Source organism: Sorex araneus, chromosome 1, assembly GCF_027595985.1.
Source record: "Sorex araneus isolate mSorAra2 chromosome 1, mSorAra2.pri, whole genome shotgun sequence".
In the NCBI taxonomy this organism is placed as follows: domain Eukaryota; kingdom Metazoa; phylum Chordata; class Mammalia; order Eulipotyphla; family Soricidae; genus Sorex; species Sorex araneus.
Window position 1 is genome coordinate 137,701,037 of NC_073302.1, and position 13,173 is coordinate 137,714,209.

General features: G+C 40.2%; 1 protein-coding gene across 1 annotated transcript in view; it reads left to right on the plus strand.

The window, feature by feature from the left end:
- Positions 1 to 13,173, plus strand: part of MAP3K1 (mitogen-activated protein kinase kinase kinase 1) — a 75,930-nt gene that overhangs the window by 42,369 nt on the left and 20,388 nt on the right. The window contains exons 3-10 of the mRNA XM_055143614.1: positions 70 to 270; positions 2,889 to 3,089; positions 4,777 to 4,893; positions 5,198 to 5,346; positions 10,042 to 10,163; positions 10,681 to 10,762; positions 10,873 to 11,056; positions 11,774 to 12,052. Coding sequence (XP_054999589.1) covers positions 70 to 270; positions 2,889 to 3,089; positions 4,777 to 4,893; positions 5,198 to 5,346; positions 10,042 to 10,163; positions 10,681 to 10,762; positions 10,873 to 11,056; positions 11,774 to 12,052 — 1,335 coding nt within the window. The remainder of the gene's footprint in view (positions 1 to 69; positions 271 to 2,888; positions 3,090 to 4,776; positions 4,894 to 5,197; positions 5,347 to 10,041; positions 10,164 to 10,680; positions 10,763 to 10,872; positions 11,057 to 11,773; positions 12,053 to 13,173) is intronic.

The following is a 13,173-nucleotide window of genomic DNA, read 5'->3' on the forward strand; positions in this document are numbered from 1 at the left end:
TTGCTTAGTCTCTTATGTTAATATTAGTTTTACGTTGTAACCATAATATTGGAATGCCTCCAATTTTAGGTGGTAAAACCAATCCCTATTAAAGGAGATGGATCTGATACGAGTAACATGGCCACTGAGACTCAGGCAGAGGCCCAGGCAAATGCCACGTCGTCAGCGCCCAAAGGCCGGCGGAGTCCTTCCCCTAACAGCTCCCCATCTGGTCGCACAGCCAAGTCGGAATCTCCAGGAGTAAGAAGGAAAAGGGTTTCTCCAGTGCCTGTAAGTTTATGTTGCGGCACGTATGTTAACTCCTTACTTTGGGAAGCGGGTAGGCATAACCAGCAGTGTTTGGGGGTTACTCGCAGCTGTGTGCCCTGTATATCATGCAGTGGGGATTGAACCCACGCCTCGAAGGTGAGCAGTTTGACATGTGCCCAGCCTGGTGCACTGTCTCTCTCTGGTCCCGGTTTCTGCAGCTTTTTACACATTTGACACAGATAGATCGGCTAACCTTCAGGTAGAGAGCAGTTCTCAAAATATAGTCTCCAGACTCTTGGTTTGGTTTTATCAGAACATTAGTAGATTTACAGGAAGGCTCCTAGCTCTCATCTTGAGCACAGAGCCAGGAGTAAACTCTGATAACCACTAGGTGTGGCCCCCAATTAACACAAGAACAATCACTTGTTTAGCTCATCAACATACTAATTGGGTAGGACTCAGAGGAAGTGATCCCCTCTGCACTCTGGCATTTGCTGAAGCTAGAATATCCAAGACTGGTTCTTCACTCGTTTACATGTCTGGGACTTCACTTAGAGCAGTTGAGGGCTCTTGGCATCCCTGTCGCATGAAAGTTGGATTGCAGCAAAAGGTGTTTCAAGGGCTGAAGGTACAGGAGGGAGAGCACTTGCCTTGCATGCATCTCTAGTGGCAGTTACCCTGGTTCAAATCATGGCATCATATATGGTCCTCTGAGTACTGCTCAGGATCACTCCTCAGCACCACGCTGAACACAGAATCTGTGAACACAGATTCCCATACTACCGCCACTACCTACCGCCCCCTGCTGCCGAAGTTGTTTCAAGAGGCCATGCCTTAACATGAAAGTTCCTGTCTTGGGTGCTTGAGAGATAGTGCAGGGATTAAAGTGCTTGCTTTGCCTTTAATACCCTGTTCCTTATAGGGTACCCTGAGTACTACCAGTGGTGTAAGCCCTGAACTCCTCCAGATGTGGCCCCAGAACCAAAGGAAAAAAATTTTTAAAGAACCTACCCAGCTGATACAAGCTGACACTTTCCTCATGCTTACTAATGTCTTCTTGCCCAACACAAAATCAATGAGGCAGGGGACAGCGCATGGTATAAATTTAGAGAATGGTTCATGTCCACCATCAGAATACAAGTCTACCACATCTGTATGCGGTATAGCATCTCCACTTTCCTCCCAACCCATTTTGGAGTATGTTAGACAAAGTAATAATAATAATGATGTGGTAGCCCTCATTATTTTTAATAGCTTACATAACAGTTCGTTACTGGATAAACCATAAGTTTATTTAACACATTATTGGACATTAGTATTCCTTTTAACCTTTCATTATTAAAAGATACTGCAAAATTTCTTCTATGTATGTAACAGTTTATACATCTGTAACTCTTTCCATAGTCTGAATACCACACAGGTCAAATAGAATGCATGTGGAATTTTGTTTGTTTCATTTCTTAATAAGATTAAAACAATACTAGTTTTACTGCAAATAATCTGTTTCAGTTGTACAATTAATTGGATTTTGATCTATTCACAGAACTGTGTAGCTATTGCTACAATCAATTTTAAAACATTTTCATCACCCCAAAAAGAAACACTAGACCAATTAGCAGTCTCTTTCCCAGCCCTAGGCAACCGGTAATCTGCTTTATGACTCTATATCATTCGCCTTTTCTGGCCATTTCATACAAATGAACTCATGTGATATGTCTGGTATATGTGGCTGGTTTCTTTTACTTAATATGTTTTCAAGGCTCATCCATGACATAGCATTCCGTATACCATTAATTTTTATTGATAGTTTCATTTATTTTAATTTTTAATTGAAGTATATTAGTTTACAGCAATATTGAAATCATTGTTGTAGACTTGCAGAGCTGCTACACGGGTCCCTCCACCACTGTCACACAGCCCCTCACTTCCACCCTCTTAGCTCATTCATTTCAAATTGGGCTGGAGAGAGAGTACAGGAGTTAATGCTCTTCCCTTGCATGTGGCCAATCCTGGTTTGATCCCTAGCACCACATGGTCCTCAGAGTCCCTCCAGAAATGATCCCTATGCTCCTCTGGTTGTGGCCCCAAAACAAGACTATCCTCAAATAATCATTAATTGTTTTTATAATTTATAATGTTACCACATGATAGTCTTTCTTGGTCATAATTTTGTATATTAGAGATTGTTGGTTTAGTGGCACATCCTTCGTGCTTCAGAGACCAGGTGGTGCTGGGGATTGAACTCGGAGCTACAGTCTGCGAAGCATGCACTCCAGCCCAGTGAGCCATCTCCCTGGTCCCTGGCTCCCAGATTACTTTTCGGGGAAGGGGGTGATGGGGAGGTTGGTGTTTGGAGCAAACCCAGTGGTGCTCTGGGCTTCCTCCTGGCTCTGTGCTCGGCAGTTGAACCTGGGCAAGTGCCTTCCCTGCTGTACTGTCTCTCTGGCCCTAGAAGTTTACTTTTGATGAGAATGTCAGCCAAAACATTTGCCAAAAGCATTCTGTTTCATTGCATTATATGCTTAAGCAAGTTTTTCATAATACAAAATGTCATGTGTGTCTCTGCTATGACCTTTTTGAGTAATTGTTTCTTATTGAGAAGTCAGAAGTTACCCTCACTAAAAAGAAATGTTGTGAAGTTTCAGAGTGGGAGAATCACACCACCCAGGAGAGCCCCGTCACCAGATGGCTTCTCACCATATAGCCCTGAGGAGACAAACCGCCGCGTGAACAAAGTGATGCGCGCCAGGCTATACCTCCTGCAGCAAATCGGACCCAACTCTTTCCTGATTGGAGGAGATAGTCCTGACAACAAGTACCGGGTGTTTATTGGACCACAGGTGGGATTTTCATCATTTTATTTTTCATTTAGAATCTATTACTAACTCAGATTTATTAGACTTTAACATTTTTAATTTTAGGTTAGTAATTCTCTTTGGTAAACTAACATGAATATAAAATGTATTTTGGGCTGATAAAAAGATTTTTATTTATAAAGGTTTTAACCATTATTTGATGGTTTTAAACACAGATTTGATTTTTTACATAAATTCACCAAAAATCAGAAGTCGAGCAGATGACTGTAGACTTTCCTTAGGCATCCTAATATAGCTTACTTCCTCTTCCTGTTCCCAAACTCCCTGAAAGTAGGACATTCTTATGAAAGCTATCATATGCAAAAATAATATAAAGCAAGGAAGCAATTACCTTTAATTTATGTGGAAACATTCTTCACTTTTCCCAGACCCAAAAAATAACCAAATAATTTATAAAGTCTAAAGTAACCTTAAGAGATAATGCAAGCAGAAATGCTAGGATCCATACTCAGCCTGTATGAAGTAGCTCCCAGAGAAGGAGCTTGGGAGTGCCATTCTGGTTGGTATAACTCCTTTGGCCTCGTTTACTACAAATCAAACGTGGAGTACTATTCCTTTTCTACCTTTTAAAGCAAAAAATCTTAATTTTAAAAAGTATTTCATGACAACAGATTCAGTAAAGTCCTCGCTTAACTTCTTGGATGGGTTTTTGGAAACTACTGCTTTGAAATGATGTAGCTCAGAACCAGTTTCACCATAGACTAATTGGTATAAGAGTCAGGGTTCCTACAGATGTTTCTGGTCACAGAACATCACTGGACTCTGACAGAGAGAATCAGGGGAACAGAGAGATGAAATGGCTCAGGTGTCTGACAGGGATGCACATCCAGTTCCATTGGGCCAAAGCAGCACCAGACCACTGGACCCACACAACAAACCATCTTCACCAGTTGGGCAAGTGTTTCTGAGATTGGCCCCTGGGCCCCGGATCACCACTCTGAACCCCTCTACCACCCAGCTGAAAAGAGAGATACTGGAATTTTTTTTCTTTTATTTTTTATTGAATCCAACACCAATCCCTTTATCAGTGCCCACTTCCTTCCACCAACATCCCCGGTTCCCCACAAGCCCCTAGCCCCCACCTGCCTCTGACAGGCACTTTTGGGGGCTCTTTGGTTTACAGTACTGATACCAATAGGTTGCCTTACTTATCCCTAACTCTACCTTTTAGTGCCCCCAATACTGTAATGTTAAGCAGTGGTTGTGTTCATGCATGAGTTCCTTTTCCAGCCCACTCATTCCAGTTCAGAGTTGTGAGTAGCAGGAGCCCAATCTGACAGCTGAGTGAAGGAGCCAACTCTGGCTGGGACGCACCTCATCCTGGGTGCTATCATTCATGCACGGACAGTGAGACCCGCCAGGGAACCCTGTGTGCCCTTTTAGAGTCCCCAGGCAGACGGGGGAGAATTTGCAAACTCCACACAGAGAGTGACCTGACCCTGGGCCTGCCGTGCTCATGTAGGTCTTCCTAAAAGCACAGTGACACGATGCAAATTTTGGAAAAGCAGAAAATACTTCTGTGTATTAGGATAACAAAGAAAATGAATAAAAACTTAAGTAAAGTTAGAAATAAACAAGGGATCGTCTTAGGAGTTCCAGTAATAGCACTATACAGTTATTAACCTATGAGTTTTCTTTTTTAACTCTTTAGAACTGCAGCTGTGGGCGTGGAACGTTTTGTATTCATCTATTATTTGTTATGCTCCGGGTGTTCCAACTAGAACCATCAGACCCTATGTTATGGAGGAAAACCTTAAAAAATTTTGAGGTAAATTTTAATAGATACTTGGGAATGTAATTGTCCACAATTTTTCATATACACAAGAATTATTTGCTCCTAATAAAGAGCTATTCTTTGATCTGTTCACTGGTTCTAGACTGATAAAACATAAATACTTATGTCCTCTAAAAACATCCTTTATAAGATATAGCCCTACTGTTTTTATAAAGCTTTTAAATCAGCTTTATGATAAATTTATGAAATAAAAGACATAATTCAGCCTCTACAGCTCTTTCATGTGTATATTATTATGACATAAATATCATTGTTACTGTCTTTTTTTCACTGCTAGGTTGAGAGTTTGTTCCAGAAATATCACAGTAGGCGTAGCTCAAGGATCAAAGCTCCATCTCGTAACACCATCCAGAAGTTTGTTTCACGCATGTCAAATTCTCATACGTTGTCATCCTCTAGTACGTCTACATCTAGTTCAGAAAACAGGTTGGTACTTCTTAAGGAATTAAAAGCATTAATCCTTTATTTTTAATATTAGGAATAATTTTTAAAATACTGTTCATTGCTCTTAAAATGATATTTTGACTTTGAAGTTAAAATCAAGGGTAAATATATTAAGGGTCATCAAAATTTACATACATACAGGATTGAAAAAAGGCACCTTGAGTATCAGTACAAAAAATGTCCATTTCCCAAGGAAAGTAAAGTAGTTACAAAATAAGTGGCATTGTTTATCAGTTTTACTTTGAGTCAAGTACCTAATATATTGTTTTGTCCTTATCACAACTTTATTTGGTAGGTTTTATTCCCCCAGAAGAAAAAAATTTCTTCTTTTGCAGATAAAGGGGCAGAGGCACTGTGAATATGCCTACAATTCTCTTATAAACGAATGACATATAAGGCCAGGTGGTTTTTAAAAATCACTTCCAAATATAGAACTTAAAAATTATATGGTATTGGGGGCTGGAGCAATAGCACAGCGGGTAGGGCGTTTGCCTTGCACGCGGCCGACCCAGTTTCTAATCCCAGCATCCCATATGGTCCCCTGAGCACCGCCAGGGGTGATTCCTGAGTGAAGAGCCAGGAGTAACCCCTGTGCATCGCCGGGTGTGACGCAAAAACAAAAAAAAAAAAAAAAAAATTATATGGTATTATTACTTTTATAGGAACTTTCAGGGACTTCTCATTACAGGCTGTTTTCCCAGTGAAAACGTAAACATGCTTTTTAAAAAAAAAAAGTAGCCTGATCACTGTTGCTAAGAGATGCAGGAGTTGTTAACCACAGTTCATACTTAAGATCTATAATACTTTTTAAACTTCATAAACCCGAAGATTTAACCAAAATGATAGGTGTGCATTTCACATCTCTAGGTTTTCATGTAGAAATTTGTGTGAGTTTATTTTATTTTCCAAAACTTCTTTGTTTCAGTGTAAAATGAAGTTTATTAATTGCTCTAGAAAGGAATGCTCCTTCTCTTACACCTCCTCTTTATTTCTAATGCACTCCATTTTGAGAAGGGCAGGTCTAAGTAATTACTTCCATCTTCATTCCATCAATATTTAAGTATTGCAGATACTTCAGAATTAATAAAGAAAAGACCATGATGCTATTTGAAAAGGGTTGGTGAAAAGAACTGAGAGAGGATTTTTACCTGTTGAATAAAAGTAAATCTTGTCATTTTATTTATTATTAAATGAGTTGAGTTTTACAAGGGCTTTTGAAATGAAGTTCTCTAGTTTGCATCACAGTAATAAGTGGCCAAAAAGAGATCACTGAATAAAGGAAATTCCTTTGAACAGAGAAAGAACTACAACAAAAATATCTTAAATTGTAGTACAGATCTTTTTCTCTAATCATTCATGTTTTAGAAGTAGAAGAAGAAATTTGGGCTTTATTTCCCTAGTTTGTGATCCAAACTTACTCTAGAATTGTTTTTCTTTTGCTTGACATTTCTCCAGTGTTTAGTTTTGAGGGAAAAGAATCACTTAATACTAGGTCACCCAAGTTAAAATAGGATTACCTATAAAACAAAGAAAGGCACCTTCCTTTGGTGCTTTTATAGGCTGACAAAATCTTGTTACTTATTTATTTATTTATTTGAATTAGCATGTCATGGGGAGGGGAAATCACAGAATTTTTCATCTGGAGTTACTGAGATTTTACTGTTTTTGGCATATCGAATACACCACGGGTAGCTTGCCAGGCTCTGCCATGCAAGTGGGATACTCTCAGTAGCTTGCCGGGCTCTCCAGGAGGAATGGAGGAATGGAACCCAGGTCAGCCTCATGCAAGGCAAACGCCCTACTGCTGTGCTATCTGTTGCTCCAGTCCAACAAGTCTCACAATGGAGACGTTACTGGTCCGCTTGAGCAAATTAATGAACAACGGGAAGACAGTGCTACTGAGATTTTACTGTAAATAGGTGCAGTTTTTTTGTTTGTTAGTTTGATTTGGGTTCTGGGATCTGTCTCAGGACCTCCTAGATGCAAAGCAAATACTCGAGGGCCAGAGAGATAGTCAGGGGCTAAGGGGCTTGCCTCGTAGTCTGTTTGTCCGTCCCCATCACAGCAATGGGAAATGAGGGAGGCATAAGTAAAAAATAAAAAATAACAGTTGGTTTTTGTTTGTTTGTTTGTGTTTTTTGGTTTTTGGGTTTTTGGTTTTTTTTTTTTTTTTCCAAAATCTGTCAATGGGAGCCCGGGTCCATACTTAAATGGGGAGAGAGCATAAAGACAGGGACTAGAGCAATAGTACAGTGGGTCAGGTATTTGCCTTGTAAGCGACCGACCTGCGTTCAGTCCCCGAATTCCAAATGGTTCCCCCAAGCACCGGCAGGAGTAATTCCTGAGTGCAGGGCCTGAGCATTGCTGGGTGTGACCCAAAAAGCGAAAAAGAAAAAAAATAAATAGTCACACAAAGAATTTTGTTTATCTGTTTGGGGACCACACATGGTGATGCTTAGGGGTTCATCCTGGTTCTGCGCTCAGGAACTACTACTGGTGATGCTCAGGAAACCATCTGCCATGCCAGGGTCGAACCCATGTCAATCATATGCAAGACAAGCATGCAAGACTGTCACTCTGGCCCACCACAAAGAATTTTAATTTTGTTTATTTGGTTTTGGGCCATATCTGGTTGTGCTTAGGACTTTCTCCTAGGTGCCCAGGGATCACTTCTTGCAGGGCTGAAGTGATCATGTGCAGTGCCAGGTGTAGAACCTGCTTTACTATATCTCTGACCCTAAGCGGGAATTTCAGGAGGTTAGCAAATATGTGAACGTGGTTTAGTCAAAGTAGTAATTAAAGAATTGCTTATTTAATATGTCTAGTTTATTTATAGAATTAACAGAAATTTCTGTTCAAAAGACATTTTATTTCTAAAGTTATACTTAATAGTTTGTAAAGTCATACTGGAAGAAAGAATGTAGCTTGTTGAGGCATTTGTATTTTTTGATCCAGTATTACCTTTTTTGGTGGGTGGAGGCACCCAGCAGTGCTTATTGGTTTCCTGTGCTCAAGGAGTGCTCCCATGGCCCCCTCCTGGTGCTTCAGGGACCATTTGCAGGGCCAGGATCAAACCTCAGTTGGCCACGGGCAAGGCAAGTACTTTTCCTGTAGCAGCTGTAGAGTCTTTTCGGAGTATTGCTTTTTCAAAAACTGTTGAGGGCAAACCCAGCATTGTTCAAAAGGCTGTGTGCTGAGGATCTAACCCAGGAGCTCACACATGCAAGCCAAGTGCCTGGTCACTGAGGCCATGTCCCACCCCTAGGAAAAATATTTCACCACTCGATTAAAGACAAGTTATAAAATATTTATTTGCAAAAAGAAAAAAATTATTTTGAGACTTGCACAGGATCTGCATATTCGGCTGCTTCTTCACAATGTTAAGGAGAAAAATGGGAACAACTTCATTATGCAGTAGCAAGTGAAAGGTTAAGGTTAATTGTGGAGAGCCTCCACAGTTAATTCATGTTATTTTTTCATACACACATGAACCATGAAAATTCTGCTTTTGAAGAATATTGAATGGCATGAATCAAAATCCAGGTTGTAATATGTGTATTGCAATTCAAGTATATACAATATGTACAAAATTTTTGCCTTAAATGGTCTCTTTTACAAGGTGGAACTCTGATCTGCACTTTTCATAAGTAATATATCTTTGTCATTGTGTCTAAGTCTACCAATTTTTAACAACCTTTCGATGCTCATTGGTTGACTTTTTTCATTGTTACAGAACAGTGATGCTCTCATAACATGCCTTTGTTGTCCCTTTTTTTTGCTCATATACATTCCTAGAAGTCTAGTTGCAAACTTGTATATATTAACATGTGACATTTGTTTCTAGGAAAGATTGGATCAGTTTATTTAAACTCCCCAAAAATTACTAGCCTGTTATATGCATGTATACATAGTCACACATATATAAAAGGTGATTATGCAGGATTTGGGGGGGTACGTGCAGTCGATTGTAAATATGGTCATAGTATTGAGTTAGAGCAAGAAAATATTTGCATCTGTCTATGATCCACAATTGTGGATTTTTTTCTATTGTGTATTTTTGCACTGGAGCACTGTCATCCCGTTGTTCATCATTTTGCTCGAGCGGGAACCAGTAACATCTCCATTGTGAGACTTGTTGTTACTGTTTTTTACATATCGAATATGCCATGGGTAGCTTGCCAGGCTCTGCTGTGCAGGTGGGATACTCAGTCGATTGCCAGGCTATCCAAGAGGGACGGATGACTCGAACCAGGGTCGGCCGTGTGCAAAGCAAATGCCCTACCCAATGCTGTCATTCCAGTCCATATGTATTTTTGCACAATTAAAAAATGTTAACGTATTTTTATAAGAAAAGTAAATATTGGGGCTGGAGAGATAGTACAGTGGGTAGGGCGTTTGCCTTGCACGGGGCTGACTTGGGTTCAATTCCCAGCGTCCCATATGGTCCCCTGAGCACCATCAGGAGTAATTCCTGAGTGCAGAGCCAAGAGGAACCCCTGTGCAACGCCATGTGTGACCCAAAAATAAAAAAAAAAGTAAATATATATCAAATAAGATATATTTAAATGAGAAAGTTTAGTGATTTTTTTCATATTCTAAAGAAGCTACAATTGTTTAGCATAGGATTTTTTTAATATTCCTTTTTTGTTTAATGCCTTTATTTTACTTTCCTTGTAGTATAAAAGATGAAGAGGAGCAGATGTGTCCTATATGTTTGTTGGGCATGCTTGATGAAGAAAGCCTGACAGTGTGTGAAGATGGCTGTCGGAATAAGCTGCACCATCACTGCATGTCAATCTGTACGTGGCTCCCGCTCTTTTCTCCCTGTATATTGGCATGTGACATTTGTTTGTTTCTAGGAAGTTGGACCAGTTTATATACTGTGCTTACTCAGCTGAGCTAGCTGTACTGTGGAGGACTTGTATGTGGCTTTGGGGGAAATTAGTGAGAATTGAAAAATATGCATCGAGGATCTTTGGGGAAGTTTTCAGCCAATTGGCATTTAGGACATGTTGGGAGATGAGGTGTATGAGTAAAGAAGTGTAGCATAGTGTTATGGGAATGAGTTCATAGAATTGGAAACACAATTTTGAGATAGAAGGAAAGGCCTGGGCAGGCATTGCAGAGAGGATAATAGCAAACTTTGAATAAATCAATTGGAGCCAGATTGGATTTTTCAAGAAGTCTGGCTCCAGTTTTTTTTTTATGTGTATATTTCTTTCGCATAAATCCTGTATTAGCCATTATGAAGTTACTGCCTCTAATGTTAAGCCAAAAAAAAAACCCTCATTTTTATGTTTTCTTTTTATTTTCTAGGGGCAGAAGAATGTAGAAGAAATAGAGAACCTTTAATATGCCCCCTTTGTAGGTCTAAATGGAGATCCCATGATTTCTACAGGTAAATGTTTTGAATTCATGACTCGAATATTCAGTGTGAAGTGTCCGTGTTCTTAAAAGTGTTGCTTGCGTCTTCATACTTCTCACAAGCTTTGTGCATTTGCTGCTTAGCCACGAGTTGTCGAGCCCTGTGGATTCCCCCGCGTCCCTGCGCGCTGCACAGCAGCAGGGTGTCCCCCAGCAGCCCGTGGGCACGTCACAGAGAAGGAACCAGGAGAGCAATTTTAACCTGACTCATTACGGGACTCCTCAGATCCCTCCTGCTTACAAAGATTTAGCTGAGCCATGGATTCAGGTAAATAGCTCTTGTCTTTTGTTCTTTGAAGGTACCGTTGGCTTCAATGTCATGGAGGGTTTTGCCGGCCTTTTCTTCAGTGTACCTTAGGGATTCTGGTCTGATGTTGAGGTCTTTAATCCATTTTGATCTGACTTTTGTACATGGTGATAGGTGGAGATCTAAGCCCATTTTTTCGCATGTGGCTGTCCAGTTTTGCCAGCACAATTTGTTAAACATGCTTTCCTTGCTCCACTTGACATTTCTTGCTCCCTTATCAAAGATTAGATGATCATATATTTGGGGGTGTGTGTTAGAGTGTTCAACCTTGTTCCATTGGTCTGCAGCTCTGTCTTTGTTCCAGTACCATGCTGTTTTAATGACTACCGCTTTGTAGTAGAGTTTGAAGTTGGGGAGGTTGATTCCTCCCATTTTCTTTTTCCCAAGAATTGCATTAGCTATTCGTGGGGGCTTATTGTTCCATATAAATTTCAGGAGCATTTGCTCCATTTCTTTGAAGAATGTCAAGGGTATGCTTATAGGGATCGCATTGAATTTGTACAGTGCTTTGGGGAGTATTGCCATTTTGACAATATTAATTCTTCCAATCCATGAGCAGGGGATGTCTTTCCATTTCCTCGTGTCCTCTTTTATTTCCTGAAGTAGTGTTTAACTAAGGAGGTAAAGGTCTTGTATAATGAAAATCACCCAGAATTCTTGCTGTTTTTATCCCGCCAGGTATTTGGAATGGAGCTCGTCGGCTGCTTATTTTCTAGAAACTGGAATGTCCGAGAGATGGCGCTCCGGCGTCTTTCCCACGATGTCAGTGGGGCCCTGCTGTTGGCGAATGGGGAGAGCACTGGAAATTCTGGGGGCAGTAGTGGGAGCAGCCCAAGTGCGGGGGCCACCAGTGGGTCTTCCCAGACCAGTATCTCAGGAGACGTGGTGGAGGCCTGCTGCAACGTCCTGTCCATGGTCTGTGCCGACCCTGTCTACAAAGTGTACGTTGCTGCTTTAGTAAGTAGCTTTATTCCCTAACCACAGTGTTGTGAGTCTCTCTGTATGTCTGTGATAGTGTATTGATTACATTCTTAAACACTAATAAAACTGCCTAACAATTTTATAAATCCAATTTCAATTTTTACTCTGTAATACCAGAAATGTAGTTTTATATTTTATCTGTTCAGTTTAATTTTATTTACGTTAATCTCTTCAGACCTTTTTTATAGACTGTTAGCCCTGCTGCGTGCCCATGCGTGCGCGTGCACACACACACCTTTAATAGCAATGTAATGCATGTCCTGCCTGCAGTTTTTTCATATTTAACACATCGCAAAATTTAAAAATCTGTTCTAGGATAGTATAGTGATCAAAGTTTCTCTGGTCTTTTTAAAAAATTGACTTTAGTGTACATTAATGAGAACTGTTTTTAATTAAATGTTGTTGTAAGGAAATGTAGGGGCCTTTTCATACAAGAAAGTTCTGTGGCATAGAATGCATAAAAATAGAGTTGTTTCTCTAGTTTAAGCTGTTAGAGGTTGTCTTTCAAATGGAGTGGAATAGCAAGGAAAGACTGTTCATAATTCTGTCACTTTGGAGACTGATTTGACTCTGTCTGAGTAATTGGAAGGAAGTACTCCATCTCAGCCCTGTTATTATCAGCCCAGGTCATTTGTCGGAGCAGGCAGCTGTCTTGGCCTTGGAAGGAATTCCTCATCATCCCTGGGTTAGCCTATTCGATGACAGTAGCAAAGCACTTCCCCCTTTAGTTGTGAAAATCAGTCATGTATCAGGCATTGTTCAGTGTCAGGACTACTGTTCTAGCTTAATTTTACCTTCTGATTCTCACTGAATTATTGTGAGTAAAGATTTGGCAGCATAACTATGCAAATACCTGTTTCTGTTCAAAATTTTGGCAGCTGATTTTAGTGTTTGTCAGTGTGTTATGTCTACAGTAATTATTACTGTGGCACACTAGTGATGATTTTCATCTTCCCCCATTCCTTCTACATTAATTGGAATTCTTCTAAAAGAAGAATTTTCCCCCATTTATTTTTCAGCTTGTCTCGATATAGATTTGTGGATGTTAATTTTATTCTGTGGATTATACGCCATTACTATATGATTAACTTCCAGAT